We start from the raw sequence: 17,838 nt of genomic DNA, 5'->3' as shown, positions 1-17,838 counted from the left end.
AACTTGGGAAATGCTCAAAACTATAATGAGTAGAAACAGCCTAAGCTCTAAGAAGTTTATCTTAGTTCTCATCCACACGTTTCCTCTCATGTTTAAATCCCTAGAAATGCAGACATGTGAAATGGATTGCCAAGGTTTCTGCAGAGCTCATAGTTTAATTCATCTCTCTCCAGCAGATGTATCATGCCAGTGTTTTGTTATTGATTCTTGGGAAGCAGCTATCACAGAGTGGACATTGCTGGAAGTCTGGTCATTCACAATACCCTTACACCTCCATGGTCACACAGGAGAGATGTGCTCTGAATAAAATAAAGGGCACTTGCAAGAGTACTGCAAAGACTGCAACCTGATGAATTATGAAGGAAAAATATCTAATCCCTCCCCTTGCTTTTCAAAGCTCCAAAGTTAAAATTTGGTCCTATTTAAACTTCAAAGCGTTTGCTATATGCAGGAAGACATAACCTGAATCCAAAGGAGTTTTCCTTCTAGGGCTTTCAAGTACAGCTTTCCGCATCACCTTTGCTGGCCAAAGTGATGCTTAGAGCAGTCTATTACATTTACCCATCAACAGTGATTTTTATTAATTCCCTTGAAGTCCATGCTGTCTTCATGAACAGTAAGGGCTTGTCTTTTCAGTCTTGCTGTTTAGGCAGGAGCACAGGTCTCTGCCTGTTACCCAGCTATCCTCACCTTGTTCTGTGTTTTGCCCTAATGCTGCCACAGTAGTGTTTGCTGTTCTTAAGCTGCACAGATGTGTCACAGCTTTACACTGAAATGCTTTGGTCATACTGGCTTTTGCCCCAGAAGGACACAATTATCCACACACCAACAGTTCCCAAACTGTGGCCTGTAAAGCCAGTGAGAGCTCTGTAGCAGCAAGCTGCTTTGAAGCTTAAACTATAGACCTGAGAGAAGCTGAAGATTAAGGTAGTTGCCTGCAGTCCAAAATGTTTGGGAATGAAGCATCTTAGAAATGAGCTCAAAAATGAGCTCATCATTCTTTTATGTCAATCTCTCCACCCCTCTGCTTAACCACCACAGCTGCAAAGTTAAGCTACAGTCCACTTCCACCCCTGCATTTTTTCCCAAATGACAGGATACCACTTACCTGTAAAACACCATGAACAGAACATTTAGTAAAACACCCTGAATAGAACAGCTAGATAACCAAAGTTGACTACAGCAGCCATGGTATAAACAGCTACAGGTCCTGTCTCCCTGCAGAGCTGTACCAGACTCTCATATCACGCTGGGAACGCGTCAAGCGCAAACTGAGTAAAGTCACACAACACCTTCACCTTTTCATTTAGTTAGATTCTTTTGTTCAGGCTGCTGGAAACATTATGCCTCAACTACAGGGTTAAAAACAAATGCTTTAGTCACTGACTCCTAATTCACTAGAGGAAAACCACCCTAGAAAAGCCAGTAGTCTCCATGCAACCCTTCTGCCAACCCTTTGCTGCTGTTATCACCAACCAGGTGCAACTCCACTTGACCACCATCCTTCCCGCAGGCAGCCCGCTGCTCTTGCTTGCCTATGAAGTCTGGAACCAAAGCTGTTTGACCAGTTGCTCCCAACGTTTGCAGCTTTCACGTCCCCACAGCTCCTTCTTGGCTGCAAATGTAATCTGCCTTTAGCGGAGAGCTGTTTAGTGAGAAGTTTAAGGTTCTCAGTGGATAGCCAGTGGGCTCATTGTGTGATCAGGGCTGTGCAACAATTTGTATTTTCACTCAACTTCCTAAAATAGGTCTTATTTTTTTAAAAAGAAAACAATTTATTTTGGCAAGCTGGAATGAAAACCTTCCTTGCAACAGGGCTAGGAGAACCACAGAAAATTCAGCTTACATTTCCCATACATGTTATTAGCAGCTCTCTCATTGAAAGAGTTTGGTGAACTGAAGTAGGTTTCGGCCCAGTGCTCAGATTCCTTGAGTATTGCAGCATTTCAGTAAATTCTGACTTTGGGTGAATAATGCTGGCTTGCTTGAAATTGCACCCTGTGGACACAGGAACATCTTCTACTAATCTCTTGTTGAGTTTGGGAAGATTGCAGCAAGGCCAGGCCATTGGAAACACAGTCTTTCAAGCAGTAAGGGGAGGAGTGATGCATTTGCAAAATCGCTCTTTCATTCGTTACTACAGAATAAGAGATAAGCCCAAAACTTTTCATCTTTTGCCTCTGAAGAGCTTGGGAGTTAAGAAAGCATTTGCCCTTGAGCTTAGAGAGGAGATTTCAGTAGTATCTAGGCTGGTTGTATCTCAAATAGGGAAAGAGCCGCTTTGTTTTCTTTCTCTGGAATTGCAATACTGACATTTAAAAGAAGCTGCAGTGCACAGTTAGCCAAGCACTCAGCTATCAGGATGTGCCAAAAATGAGGCTTTGCACTTGACTTCCACTCCACATTCCTCACCTCTGGGAACCAGCATTATGATGCTATTTACATAATCACAGAATTTCCCTAGTACGACTGTACGCTTTTCCCCATGCACCATCAAGCTGTGTCTATATTAGATCAGGAAGTAAAGGCCATGTCAATGACATACCTAGATTCACCAATAATAGAAGGAGAGGAGAAAAACAAAAAAATCTGAATTTTGGAGGGTGGAGAGGATTAATTCTCACCATCTCATTTTTCTCTGCAAAGAAACCCACAGTGAAAACAAATGGAACAAGTAAACCCTTAAATTATAGCCAGTAATTGGAAGAAAACCACTTACTTATCTAATGTCTGGTGGCACTGAAAATGGAATCAAAATTATTTAGTAGATATTTTGTATCTGTCTTAAGGACTATTACAAAGTAACGCATACGCAGGTTGCTCTCCATCTACAGAAAATATCACTAAAATGTAACGTAAGCAGAATTTTCCTAACACTACTAGCTTACAGTAAAAAATAATGAAAAAAACCCCAATATAAAAAAAAGAATCTCAGTTTTCAGTGAGTCCATAAGCAGGGACCAGAGTGCGAATGATGAGCAGGGATGGGGAGGTATTTCAGTGGCATTCCAGCTTAATGTTGAACCCTGGTGTGAAGTGGCAAAGACAGCACGATTTAAAGTGAGGAAGAAAGGGATAAGCACACACACATAGAAGCAGAAAGGAGGGGAAAAGCAGCCTAATCAAAACTAACAGCAGGATTTCTGCTCGCACTTCAAACTGAGAACAGATAAAACCCTTCATTTTCAGTTCTTGAAAGCAAACCCCTGGAGTTCATGTGGAGAAGTGCTCTGCAAAGAACTAGCAATCCTTTGAATTCAGTCATTTGTTGAAGAACTAACCTCCTTCCACCTCCCTGAACATCTTTCCCCATTCTCAGCCATTTACTCGTTAGTATTACTATTATACACTTACTGACCTTTTCTATGACAAACCCAAGCATTCAGTTTTGTAGCCTGAAGGCTCATTACCCGTGCTCATTTTAGGTGACTTCTCACCTCCTCTCTCCTCCCCACTTCGAGCTGTCTGTTGCTTGAACCACATCTTTTGAGAAGTCTAGGTATTCATCTCTTCCTTTTTTTGTTAGAAGTTATGTGCACCTCCCAGCTTCATGTTGCTCATTCTAGTCTGATGAAACTATTTTTTCCCTCAGGCATATTTTACTAATTTAGGGTCAGCATCACAGAAGCCATTTGGGAACCTGAGATAATATGGACAGGCATCCAAGTGAGACTTAGAGGAACCTCCAGAAAGTCTGGACAATCCCTTGAAACTCAGCAACTCTTGAACTTGACTTGTTCAGGCACTTTGGTGTATTGCGTTTGCAGCATATTCCTTTTGGTACCCAAATATCACCAGGGCCAGACTCACAGTAACCAACAACATACAGGAAACAGTAATAGGGCTGTAAAGCCCCAGAGCACACCCAGCACCGAGCCAGGATTCCCAAAACTTGCATTCTTTGTAGAAAGACACAACCAGGAGAGAAAAGGTACAGGTGAGATTTTCAAAAGCTTGCTGGCATACTTCAACGTGGACATAGAACTCTCAGTGCTTTAACCAGAACATATCCATCATGCAGGAGAGAGGAAATCTCACCAAACTTCAGTTTGCTATTGAAATTTGAAAAAGAAAGACACTTTCTGCTGGTATTTTTGCAAAAGATAGGATTAGTTTCATGCTGTCTTGAAGCACGATTAAGTGCAACGTAAGGATAATAATTAAGTGAATTCTATTGCTAGCTGTCACAAGTGATAAATACAATGCATAATTAAACAAGCAGCACCTAGACTGACTGGAGGAAACAATTATTTAGTGCTTTCATTAGGAAGGACTCATTTCTCTCACATTTTTTCACAAACCCACTGAAAAATCAACAGCTTTATATTAGTTCCTGTGGCCACATCTGCCCAGGGAACAGACTTAACATGCATCGCCAGATGAGTGCCCACCTTGTGAGTACAGAAGGATCTGCATCTCCAGAAGAACGCAGGTGAAAACTTGGACCAGGTTCTCCAGGCCCAGCAGCTCAAAGACCTCCCGCAGTGGGTAGTCAGAGAGCGGGAGCTCATTGGGTCCAGGTCTCTGGCAAATGATGGGCTCGTAAACCCCATAAAACTTCAGTGATCTCCCCGGGGGTGGCAGGGGCACCTCGTAGAGGATGTTGTGGATGTAGCTCTCCAGGGGCAGAGGAGGTGGCTGCTGGGATGTCACTGCCTTATAGAGCTGTATCAGGAACTTCTTGCAGGCTTGCATGAAGGGCAGAGGGGTGATGAGGCAAATGCATTTGGAGACATACAGTGTGTCTCTGCTGATGTCGTAGGAATTGTACCGCTGGAGCTTGGCGAGGGATGTGGCATCGCCCTCATCAATGCTGCTGGCCAGGGAGTCCATACTGCATGAGGAAGAGGCACAGACACTGCTGTATTGCTCTGCATTGTGCATCTGGTAGAGTGTTTGCATGGCTGTGCAGATCTGCTTGCTTGTGACCTCCTCATAGAATGTGAGCACAAACCCGTATGTACGAGAGCCATCTTCTCTGGTGATGATGAAGGAATGGAGCTGTGGATCTCTGTTATCTGCCTGTGTCCTGAAAGACAGCCCTTTGGGCATACACAGCTAAGAAAAGAGAAAAGGAATAAATGTAATTATCAAAGCTACAATTTTATTTCATTATTTTTGTGTTACAGCCGTGTTCTTATCTACCATAAAAACCATGTATCAGGAAATATAATTCCTCTGAAAAGGAGCCCAACAACAAACAGCCTAAAACTGATGCTACTTAAAAGAAGAGGTAGACATGACTGAAGAAAGAAGAACACCTTCCAAAATGACCCATCTATGAAGTTGTTACAACTAATTTTCATTACTTTGTGAAATTCTTTTCACTACTGGATAGTCTTTGTCTTATTTATTTAAGCATCATAGAAAGCATCCAGTTTTGTTTTTATTTGCATATATCATGCTCACAGCTCTCCAAAACCAGAGCCAAGGAAGTATCTTAACACTACTGAATTCAAATTACACAGACTTCTTGAAATTCTTTCATCTTCCCTAATTTTATTGAAAGAAATGAACCCCAAAACACCCAACAATTGCCTGACAGATATTACATTTACTTTCTTTCTTAAATGCAAAAGAAAGCTTAAAGGAGAAGAAGTGTGTGTATGCGGGAACACCCAAAAATCTATGAAAGCTTTGGTTTTCATTTACCACTCAGCAAAATCTTTTGCAGTGATTCTGCTACACTGGGTGTTTTTCTGAAATACAGCCTTAGTGATAACTTGAGGCATTTTTCCAGGCATTCCTCAGGAATTCTATCAGCCATATAATACAAAATAACAAACATGCAGCAAACTTGTCTGAATGTGCGTCAGCATGAAACTCGGTTCTAGCTAAATCAGTGTGTTTATAAACTAAGAACTAAAGCTTCCTTTGTACCTTCTATCTAAAGAAATAAAAGCAAAGAGCTTTCTTTTTGAAAGAAAGCTTTCAAAGTGTTCCTCCTGTTCCAAAAGGCAACATTAGAAGCCAGCTTTCCCAAGGGATGTGAACCTACCCATGACTGAGTTCATCCCCTAATGTCTCACCTTGACCAGAAGTAAATGATTCTGATGGTGGAAGAGATAGAGAGAAATCATTATATATTTTCAGGCACATCCTACCCTGAACTTCACCAGTGCACCTTGCACAGACCATTTGACAGCCTAATAAAGCTGCTACCAGCCCAGCTGGGCTTTAGGCACTCCAGACTCCCTTCATGACATGCTAATGAGCCCCTAAGCTATCTGGGGTACCTCGCATGCATTGCTCTAAAAGGTAATGTAAAGGGAAATAAGTAGCCTGGAGTTGGCAGAATTTAATTCAATTGACGGGCTTTGCTTACATAAAGCATGAAATTGCAGCTTGAACCATTTCTGAAGAGCAGCCACAATTTCATTGAAAAGGTTTATCGTTTTTATTGAGGCATTAACAGCAGCGCCATGGTTAAGACTTCTCAAATAAAGAAGTGGTAAAAAAAATCCTTGTTTCGCACTTTATTTAAATTTATTCTGCATAAGAAAATATTTCAATCTCTTTTTTTGGCAAGCTGGCTTAACAAAAATTTATTTTGAGAATGTAGGCATTCAACTGCAGCTATGGCTTTATCAAATCCAATCAGACTGAAATCATAGGTTTTAATCTCAACACTATCAAAGACTGTCTTTCCTCTTTTTATAGAAAAATACCTGAATAACGTAATTGTACATAATGGTACAATCAAGAACAGACAGGCATCAGGGAAATTCAGACCTGCTGAGAGTGTTCCAGAAAGCTGTTTTAAATAAATTTCCTCCAAGTCTTAATTATTATTCCTTCGTGCTTTATACACTGAGCATACACACACAAAGGGACACCCAACTATTACGTTTCAGCCACAGCCCCGCATATGCAGACTATCAACATTTTAAGACCCTGCTGCAAACCCTGGCATGGGCTGTTGTTAGACCTGCAAGAGGACAAAGGGAAAGGCAAAATAAAAAAGAAGATGAGAAGGGAAGAACGACCAAGAGTCACTTAAGAAGCTAAGATCAAAAGGAAGGGCCTGTGCTCATTTTTCAGCAATACAGAAAGCTTCAAATTTGCAGTTAATGCATGAAAACTTTCATCTTAGTGCCTTGGACATCAATCACATCCCATCTCATCTCTGTTTGTCACATGTGCCACAGGACAGTGTTGGGTAAGAGCAGCGTGGGGCGTGATAAAAGGGTTAAAAAGCTTTGCCTGCTGGTGAAGTTGGCTGACTAATACTAAGAAGGCAGTCACCCACCTTTATTGCACCTTTGTATAATGATAGAAAACTATCCAAGATTACTGATTAAAGGAAAGGATTTTGGTTTTCAGAGCATTTTACTATTTATTTTTAAACATATCCATCAGCAGAAAAATGTGGAATAAATCATACTTGCAATAAGGCTTATAATCAAGATGGGTTTGCAAAAACAAAAGGAAGCTGCACAAAGTCAGACAAAAAGATACCAACTAATCCATAGCCCATTTTTAGAATTGATGAGTAGGAGATACCCTTTTCCTAAATGTAGAGGCAGGACACACACAAACTGTAATCCCTGTCTCCTTTCTCCTCACAGCCATCATCCATTGCAGATATTTCTGAACCTAAGGCTCCCTCTGGACCCACTGCCCATTAGCATTGGTTCACCTCTTCTCCATTAGATCCTCTATTTCACTTTTTAAGTCCCTCTATATTTTTTCATGTTCACAATATGCTGCAGCAGCCAGCTCCATACCCAAACTGCACCATGGGTGAGAGCGTGGAGTGAAAGATGCTTTTGTTTGTAGCCTGCTCTTTCAAATTACACTGAGGAACCTTTTAATTCTTTTATTTCAGTACATGAGACATTAAACAGAAAATGCTTCCTCGGACTTCAGAAATACAGTCAGAGATTTATATACCTTGATGAACCAGAGAGCTAAAACAGGAGGTTTATTTCCTAAAAATTTCACTTTGCTCTCTAATGGGAACTTAAGTTTGGTAGAACAAATTACTTGCAGAGTGGCTACAGAAGATAGTACGTGACGTTAGGCAGGGATAATCACAAAAAGCAGTGTGGGGTGGAAAGAAATACTTCCCTATTAAAGAGAACTCTGTAATTTGATATATACTTTGAAAGGGAGAGAAAACATGACTTGTAGGCAGTGTGATTTCTTGGGACGTCAGGGGTTATTCTTAAAGTGACAGGATGGTTTCAGAAGGCAATTGAAATTCTTCAGGCATTCAGCAAAGCCAGAATTCTCACAAGTTAACCTTCAAGGATTTATGCATTTTCTTCTTTGAGGAAAATTGCTTCTGGAAGCTCACATAAAGCAAACACATAGGCAGAACTAATGCAGCAAGGCAAGATCAGAAAGGCCAATAATTGCCTCAAGGGATTTTGTGGAGGTGGATATTACTTTAAATGATGTTTCAGATCAAAACAATAAAGCAGTTTTCCAAAAGATGATTTAAAAGACCATTAAATACTGCTGCTGTTAGTAAATGCTTTTTTTTTAAATCCAAGACACACTGCAAATGAAAGATGTGTTCTTCAGCTATTTGATTTCAGCTGAATGCAGCTCAGTTCAATTATTTTATTTAAATAGGTTTCCTGCTGATTTTAGTATTCCATTTTTGTCCAATAATATGATCACACTTCATGAATACTAGACATTTTCAGCTGTAACGTGAGAGACAAATAATGCAGCAATTCCATCTATTACCTCTTGCTGCCATATTCCTGCTGCACACCTCCCACATCACTTCTTTTCTGAACACTCCCAATTCAAAGGCAGAATTAAAAGGCATAAATAGCCTTAGTAGCTATTACCATCTGAACTGTGGTGATGAAGCATCATTTTGAGTCCTTCATGCTTTCTGTTTAAGCAAAGTGATGTGGAGACCTGCCCAAATACCTCACTATCTCCGTCAGTTCACATTTGGAAGCAGAGGACAGAAATCCCCAGCTGTCAATAAGTGGAAATTGAGATGAACTTCATATTTCTACACCTTAATAATTGCAGAGAAGTTCCAAAAGCATTTTGCATTGCAAAAGCCATTTTATTGTGGAATTTATGTCATCCCTGTCTCTACATCTCCTGGGTGAGGGCCAGGAGATTCTCTGGACTTCATATCTGCACTGTACAATGAGGTTGGTTCTGTTGAGAAGTAGCAAGGATGTAGTCCAGTGGATCATCATTCTTTCAGCTGCCACTGTCCCCACTCCTCTTTCCCCCATTCATGGGACTTAGCCACACAGATACTCACATCAAATTTAGCCAAGAGGAAAGACATGTACAGAAGATGTATTGGTGCAGAGGTGCCATTAAAACCAAACACCCAACGAAAGCTGGGGTTTTGGTAAGTTCCAGCTCCTGCATAAAGATTCCTCTTTCCCTTGCTGTACACAGCATCAAGGTTTATGTTACTCAAAAATTTCACATGGGTGAAAAATTCTGAAAAGTATCTGAAAAATTCCTGAAGTATCTGAAAAATTCCTTGGTTAGCCTCCTTCCCACCCATGGATATGTATCCTGGGTGACTACATCCCTTCTCACCCAGTCACTGAGATGGTGGTTAGACTTGCTTCATCACGCAGTATGAAACTAGAACTGAAGAGGGAAATGCAGCATTTTATATTTGTTGTGCCTGAAAGTATTCTGTATTTTCATACTACCTCTTCCACAGCAGCTTTTCAACCAGCATGCCTAGTGGGTGCTCTTAGTCCCAGCAGAAGCACCTTGCTCATCACATCACAAGGACTCGTTGCAAACAACTCAGGAACCACTTGGGTGTTGAAGTTGTCAGGAAACACCTTGAGAAGAGAGTTTCTCTACCTACCATATTGACGGCATCCTGGTCAAAGGGGTTCCACTCAATGTTCTGAGGATAATGGGCCAAAACTTTGGACTTGAAGGTTCTTCTTAAGGGACTCTGGTCGAAATTCTCTCCTGCAACAAAGGAAGAAAGAATGATTTGTCACAGCAGTAAGGCTTCAGAGAGAGAGCTGGCCTGGGCAGCTGCTTTCACTTCATGGTTGGGGTAGGGTTTTTTTGTGAAATCTGATGGGCATTTTCACTCCCAACAGATGTACTACTTTTTTTAAAAGAGAACAGAGAAAAAATGCGCTTTCAGTCTGACCTTACCCTCCTTCCCACAAAATCTGACTACAGTTACAAAACATCTTCCAGCTTAGTATTTATGGTATGGAAACTTATTGTTAAGAGAAAAATTACTGCTGGAGTTTTCTTGAAAAAGACCCCACATCTAACTGAATTCTTCAACTTCCCCTATAGCTTGAATATCTAGCGATGACTTTACCTACACGCTGGAAGAGGCACTTCCTTCAAGTTTGTTAGAAACAGTCTTAGGGTCAATAAAAGTTATGAGCACCTCTCAGCTCTATAAATTATTCAAGGATTCATTATAGATCTTTTTCATGTCACAAGTCCTGGGTGAAGATTAAACATTTCTTTTTTCTACATCAAATTTCAAGGACAGACTTTTTCACACAAAGAATCCAGCAAGTGCAAAGAAGAAGACTGAAATTAGACTTCAAGCAGAAATGCATCCATTTATCAGCATACAAATACTGTATTTCACGGGGATATTGTTAATGGAGTTTCCACCACTGGATAGCCTATAACATGCAACACAGTAATCAAAACAAGAAGTTCTTAAAAATCTATTAATTGTATTACCATCTACTACACTTTTCTCAGGTATCTCAGGTTACGAATTTCAGGTTCCTTGCTTTAAAGACTACAGCTTTCCTGTTCAGTTCCTTTCTCACCTGAGAGAAATGAATGGGATGAAAGCCTTAAGTTCACAATGTGAAGTGTTTTTCATGAAACCGTGCTTTGGAATCAAAGGCTCCCTTTGGAATGCCTTCGTGTTACCAAGATACTTTTAAAAATGTTACTGAAATAGAATTGGATTTCCTTTCTTAAAAATTAACAAACAAACAGACAAAAAAAAACCCCTCTATATTTCATTATGTATTTCATTAATGAATGAATGTTTTTTAATGAGAGGTTATTTTGGATTAAAACATAATCACTTGGCAAGCTCTAAAGGCAATATTCCCGCAGAAAAGCTAAACTGCAAGCCACTAACCTTACTAACCCCCCTCTGAAGGTAACACGAACTGTAGGAGTACAATTTGTGCTTGCTGAATCACATATGTCAACTCAACCTTTGTGCAGCAAGCAGCCTCTGAGTGATGTTGCAAGATTCACAGTTCAGCAGCTACCCGAAGGTTTGAGGCCACAAGCTATTTGGCGCGTGCCCTTTGCTCCTTGTGAAGCGCAGTGTGGCTCAGAGTGAATTAATACAAGGAAATTTCTGTACAAACTGATACTTTAAAGAAGAGCTTCAGTCTTTGCCTGGCAGAACTTAGGATCTGCAGATAATTGTGGGGAACAAAAGGTAACAGAAAAACACAGTGGCTGCTCACAAGGCAAAAATTATCTAGGCAAAGTTTTAGGAGGGATGAAAGCCATTTGTTGTATGAATCCCTCAACACATGTTCAATGTAGAGGGCAGAAACTGTGCTGTCCCTCAGGGGCTGCAGTGCCAGGGCCATCACAGCAGTGCCTGCACAAGAGGCAGGTGGAAGAAGAGGAGGTGAAGGTCAGGCATTCCTTACAGCAATGCCAGCCACCTGCTTGGCCAGGAAGGGGAAGCAGAGGCTTGTGCCGGAGCTCCCCTCCACGAAGGCTTGCATAGGCAGGCAGAAATTCCTCGAGATGAATGACTCAGCTGTGCTGGGACTGCACGTCTCCCTGCTGTATGAGCTGCTGCACTGAGCGAGCACGGGAGCCAGGTGGAGAAGAGGTAAACAGCCCTTCCAACAGCACTCACTCTCAAATGAATTCAGAGAAAGGGTTTTAAATCTTTTCCTTTCCAAGGCATCGCTGAGGTTTTAAAGATACAGGTGTTTTTATACAACTGCTCACTTTTAACACAGGATTCAGACACATTGCAGCGTTAGTTATTTGTAGCACTATGTCGGTCTCACTCGATTTTGGTACGTAAACATGGGGGAGAAAAGTAAATAAGCTTCTGCAAGGATATTCTCTGCTTGGTAGGAGAACGAGTCTGAGATGATGCAATGCTGCAGCCATATTTCCTGGGCAGGAATAAACGGAAATGGTAAGATGAGGAGCAGCTGAGGGAACTGGGGTTGTTCAGCCTGGAGAAAAGGAGGCTCAGGGGATACCTTACTGGCTGAAAGGAGGTTGTAGCAAGGTGGGTATTGGTCTCTTCTCTGAAGTAAGAAGTGATAGGACAAGAAGAAATGATCTCAAGTTGTGCCAGTGGAGGTTTAAATTGAATTTTAGGAAACATTTCTTCACCAAAAGGGTTGTCAAGCATTGGAACAGGGAAGTGGTTTAGTTACCATCCCTGGAGGAATTTAAAAGATGTGTAGATGTGGCACACCGGGACATGGTTTAGTGGTGGACTTGGCAGTGTTAGGTTAACAGTTGGATTCGATGATTTTAAAGGTCTTTTCCAACCTAAGTGATTCTACGATTCTGTGTGAGGAGCTTTGACAGGGGAATCCAGCCTGCTTCTGGAATTGGTCAAGGTAAAACCAGGAACCTAGCGAAAGCTGATGCATCATAGAAATAAAGAAAATGGGAGGTATCAGCTAAACTGGACCAAATTAAAAGACATGACAGGGTTTAGCTGATAACATCTGCCAGGCTGGACCAGGCTTGCTATTAGCTGCTATGGCAGTCCAGAGCACAAGCTCCACAAAGATCTTCTCCATGCTCCATTACAAAGCTCAGACTGAAGTACAGAACACCAGAGATCATTACTCTGGCAGAACATGACAGCAGAACAACCTCTGATTTTGGTCCAGATGTTCTTTGTGGAGGCATTAGAGAGAAAGATATAATGTCATCCACCACAAAATAAAAATCCCAACAAGCAAAGCCAGCAAAAATTCTCTCTCCAGGTATACACTTAAAGATACCTGGCAACATCTTTAATTCTTAATATCAAACAGTAATTAATGGGCTTGCATAATCAAATAAATATGCATGAGGTTACTTCCTAATTAGATCTTCAATCTTTCTCACATCTGACAGAGTTTACCTTACAACTGCGAATTAGCAGAAAGGCAGGTATTTGATGCTAAATTTGTTTGAATGTTTCTATTAAATGTTCGAAGAGCATCTGGATGATTTCATTAAGTTCTCCACCGCTAACAGCGAGTAATTGCTTGAGTCCAAATTTTTTTAAAGGTTTCCTTTATCGTGACGAACCATTACTGTAACCTGATGGATGCTAATTGGGTAATTTGTGAGGTTCAGAGACACTCATCACTGCTGCAGTTCACTGGTTGAGCCCTTCACAGGTGCTGTGGGGGCCAGTTTTTGACCTACATCATATGGGTGTTGTAAAAACACCTTTTGCTTGAAAAATAGATTCCAGTGATGACAGTCAACAACTAAATGATTAATCACCTTGGCATTAGCCCATAACTGTAATTGGGACTGCAGCAGCAATGCACATTAATCACGTCATTTACTGTTTATAATGCCTGTGCTCACTTACAGGCATCACAGAAACTGAGGGAGGCTTTGCCCTGTGCTCTGGGTGTGCTCAAGAGAGCCCTGCCTTCATCACACCTAAGATGTGGCATTTCAGGCAATGTGGCTCTGTGTGCTTAGATTGAGTAGGACAGTAAACCTGCTTTCTCCTAAATAACTTCTACAAGCACCCAGAGGAGGAGGGGTATGTGCAGGCAGTGTTACCTATCTGTTCTGGTAGCGCAGCTTAAGCTCGTGGTAGAGCAGAGAGGGCAGCTGCTGCATAGTGCTAGCTGCTGTCTTGCCTTAACTTGTCCTCTGGCATCAAAGTGGCACTGGCAGACTCTGGAAGCATGTCAGAGTGCTCAGAGACATTAGGGAAGTGGTGCTGGGAGGCTTCTCTGTGGGAAACTATCTTCCCCTAGTTTGGTGGCTCAATTACTAATTAACCCTTAACAACTTTATCTGGTAGAGAAAGTTGTACTTGTGTCCAAGTTAGACCAAAAACTACATTCCTGGAGATGTAACAGCAGGGAAGGCTTTGATTTCTTGCAATTCTTGTTATTGAATATCCTTCCTCTCACATTTTCCCTGTAATGCATCCCTCCATTTTGACAGGCAACACTCTGGCAGCATCTGGAACTAGTGGAGCAGAACAAGGAGCATTTGCCAATAATCCACTGTAATCATGAAAAACTGAGGCCTTCAATCGGCTTTTGGAAATAACCAATAATTGGTATACTGCTGAAAATACGAATCTAGTTGTTTCGACAACAAACACAGCTAAAACCTTTTGTTAATGAAGCACTAGCATTGCTTTAAGAAACCCAGCTTCCCAAAACCAGCAGTAAAAATGCTGACAACATGAATACATTTTATCCAGAAAAGTGAATGGCACGAAGAACTTACCTTTGCAGAGTCTCTGCAGGGTTTGCATTTTACTGCTCCAGTGGTTTTTAAAAGTATATAAATTAACACACACACACACACACAGAGAAAATATAATTTTCTCAAACAGTGATGATGAAACAAAAGAGAAGAGCCAAGAAACCACACTGGAGTGAATCAATTGGTCATTAGCTTGAAAGGACACAACATGGCACCCTCCATACAAAGTTGCCTCCTGGGAAGTCAGGCAGGGCAAGCTTTTAGAGGAGATCCATAATTTAGGAAAGAAAAAGTAGAAGGGTATGACAGAAAGCAGCCTGCATGTCAGGGTGAAACGCCATCGTTCAGCCAAACTAGCAGGAAACAGCCCAACTCTCACCATAATAAGATGAGAGATATGAACTGTGACAGACAGCTCCACACTGACAAGCAGCTGGAGGAGAACCATAGGGAGCAAAAACTTCTTGGCAAACATGAGGGAAGGGATCTGGACTGAAGGGTACCTGATATTATCAGCTCTCAGCCTTGGTAGCCATGAACTGCTGAGTCACAGGTGGCAAGGAACATTTATTTAGCTGTTATTCTAGGCAAACAGCGAATTTCCATTAAATCTACTATATGCTTTTAAGTGCTTTCTTGCTACCTTCCCAAACAGGACTAGCAAGGCACATTAAAAATGAAGCGAGTATCAAGCACAAATTGATTCCGTATTCTAAAATATTCATGGCCAGATAACAGTACTATGAATACAGACAGAAACACTGTACTTGATGCGTGGCCAACCTTCGCATGTCCCATTGTGGAAGCTGCCTCTCAAAAGCAAATCAAAAACTTTGAATGGAATCCTTTCACCTTCAGAATATTAAAAAATCATTCAAGTACTTTTCAATTTGCATAAAAATTTTCAAAATTGAATAAAAAGTGTCAGACTCAAGTTCCACCTCAACTGGACACTACAGCCTATGTAACAGAACTTTGAAACAACTTGTGCCTTCCCTTTCAAAGCACTCATTTTTAAAGGGAGATTTAGTTTCAAATTAAAAGCAAATGGGGATGGATGCTAGATCAAGAAAACTGTGCTAATTTCATTTCAAAATGAAAAGATTTCTCAGAATTAGAAAAACAAGCCTGATCTGTGTTTTGGATGAAGGATACAATTACTAGGGAAATGCAGCTACAGTTGTGAGGTTGTCAGTCACGATGGCTTTCATGTGGGTGATCATATTTAAATTTTAACTACTTATCACAGCTATAGAGGCATACAAGCATATGCTCCAAATAGGCAGAGGCATCCTGCACCAATACCCATACCCTCTGGTCCAGGGAATGTGAGCTATCTGTTGCTCCTTCCAAGCTCTGGAATGTGGAGAGGAATGCTTGTGACTACAGGAATAAAAATATCTTTTGTTCCTTTAGAGGAGCGTACTGGGAGCACAATTATGCACCTCATGGTGACAGCCTCTTTGATAGCTATTTCTAATTAAAAGTGTTCAGCATATCCAGCAATGCTCTTTCCCTGCAGACTGCACTTGGTTAAGCTGATGGGATAACTGCATGACCTTGCATGAGAATCAAGTAATACACAGCGTTTGAGTGGGAACAGGACTAACAAGGCTTGGCTGGGCAGCGACTACGCTGTTGTCAGGTTGAGGAACTGTCTAGTTTAAGTAGTGCAGAAAGTGTTCTCTGCTATTTTTTTTCTGGGCTTCACCAGGACACCAAGGTGGCAGTGGCAGGCTAGTTGGAGTTCAAGGTAGTATTTGTGGCCACATATTCTCATAACCTTACAGCAAAGAAGGGAAATAATATGAAAGAGAGGACTGGGACAAGGCAGACAAACAGTTTTCATTCCAAAATTTAAAGATGTGATTTGTCTGTATGGCGGCTTTTGGGGGGGTTAGGGAGAGAGCAGGGTCTAACCTACCTCTTGCATGTCAATACGTAAAGGAACTGATGGATCATATTTAAGCAGGAAGCCATAGTGGTTGTGTACCCTTTCAATACATCTAAATGATTTGGCTTTTTCTTGGTGTATGTCTGTGTGGGCCTCACTAACATTGCTATTTAAATCTAGACTGCAAAACACGCTTCCTTGAGGTGTCAGGAACCTTTGGGGTTTTGTAGCAGAAATCAGTGAAGCTGGACCTTCCAGTTCCCTTTGTTCACAAATGCACATAACTAAGTAGGATTTCTGGGTAAGAATCCTTTAATACAGCCTCACACAAGATATTGTTCAGTCTTTGTCAAGCACACAAAGATCCAGCATATCATATAGCCACTAATACACCTGACACCACTAGTGGCATTTTGTTGGAAAGGGGAAGCACATCTGCCAAGATAGCTTCAAGAAACAGAACAAAAATTACCAGATATTGATTTAAATTAGGTAAAAGAATGAAAAAGTCCAGGAGTTTTGGTTTCAGTTTTGAACTCTGATCCTTAATTTGATTCAAGGGGAGTTGGAAGACCGAAAACAAAGAGATAGTAGAGGGCCTGGTGATTGTTTTGTCCTTAACCCCTCTTTACCTGAAGTTTTGTCTGCAGTATCTGAGCTCTTGCCATGGAGTTCTGCTTCTAGCCATTTGTACAAGACTACACAACATAAGAAACAGAGATAAAAAAAAGCAAGTATGAACAAAATGAAAAGATAACACAAATGTACTGGGGAAGGGAAGAAATGTGAAGCAGACATTAAACATACCCCTTGCAACCTCTCTTCCCCCCCACTACTGGCAAAGAGTAAACCCACGTGATAAATAAAGCCCTTCACGACTATATTACTACAAAGGTGTTGAATGCAATGACAGACATTGTAGAAATACTTGTCAAAATTAGTAACAAGATTAAATTCTGCTACTTCAAACAGCATGCTGCCATACAGCTTCCCTATTATGAAAGACATCTTTGTTCATATATTGATCCATTCCAGAGCCTGTGAAACGCAGGGGGAAAAAACACCAGTTCTTTAACTGGTGTTGAACACTTTGGTGTAAACACAAGAAGTTTTCCTTAGTATCACACTGTTGGCTGTGTCGCTACACTTTCAGTGCTGTACTGCATGCCATTTTCCGGGCTTACTGAAGTTACCTCATAGTCCTATTCATCATTTCTGTCTCGTAACAGGCTGTTTTTAGACTAAAACTTGAATAAATGAACTCTGTTTAGAACCTGGATGAACAATTTTAATCTCTTCCAGTAACAGCTACCCCAGTAGGCACTTTTAACAGAAAAGCATCCTACTAACACGTCTGAGTTTTCTTCCAACTGGTTTGCTCATCTCCTACAGAAAAACAAAAATGTTTTCACAGACACCATGGCATTCCTTTGTCAAAAAACAAAATCCCATTTGCACTCTATAATGCAGCATTACACAATCCCTCTCAAGTTAAATCTATTTTTATAAACCCAAAGCATATGTTATAGCTGCAACACCAT

At 41.1% G+C, this 17,838-nt stretch overlaps 1 protein-coding gene across 5 annotated transcripts in view; it reads right to left on the bottom strand.

Annotated features, from left to right (window-relative positions):
- The window catches only part of DENND5B (DENN domain containing 5B), a gene marked incomplete at both ends in the record, with an annotated part of 113,053 nt that overhangs the window by 48,387 nt on the left and 46,828 nt on the right, over positions 1 to 17,838 (bottom strand). For 3 of the 5 annotated variants that reach the window (XM_080631810.1, XM_080631811.1, XM_080631813.1), the window contains 3 exons: positions 4,392 to 5,058; positions 9,815 to 9,924; positions 16,930 to 16,995. In XM_080631810.1, coding sequence (XP_080487936.1) covers positions 4,392 to 5,058; positions 9,815 to 9,924; positions 16,930 to 16,995 — 843 coding nt within the window. Of the gene's footprint in view, positions 1 to 4,391; positions 5,059 to 9,814; positions 9,952 to 16,929; positions 16,996 to 17,838 lie in introns of all 5 variants that reach the window. The other 2 variants (XM_080631812.1, XM_080631814.1) reach the window with 2 other exon arrangements.

This window comes from Psittacula echo (assembly GCF_963264785.1).
Source record: "Psittacula echo genome assembly, chromosome: 1".
Lineage (NCBI taxonomy): Eukaryota > Metazoa > Chordata > Aves > Psittaciformes > Psittacidae > Psittacula > Psittacula echo.
This window is presented reverse-complemented; position numbering and strand designations above follow the sequence as displayed.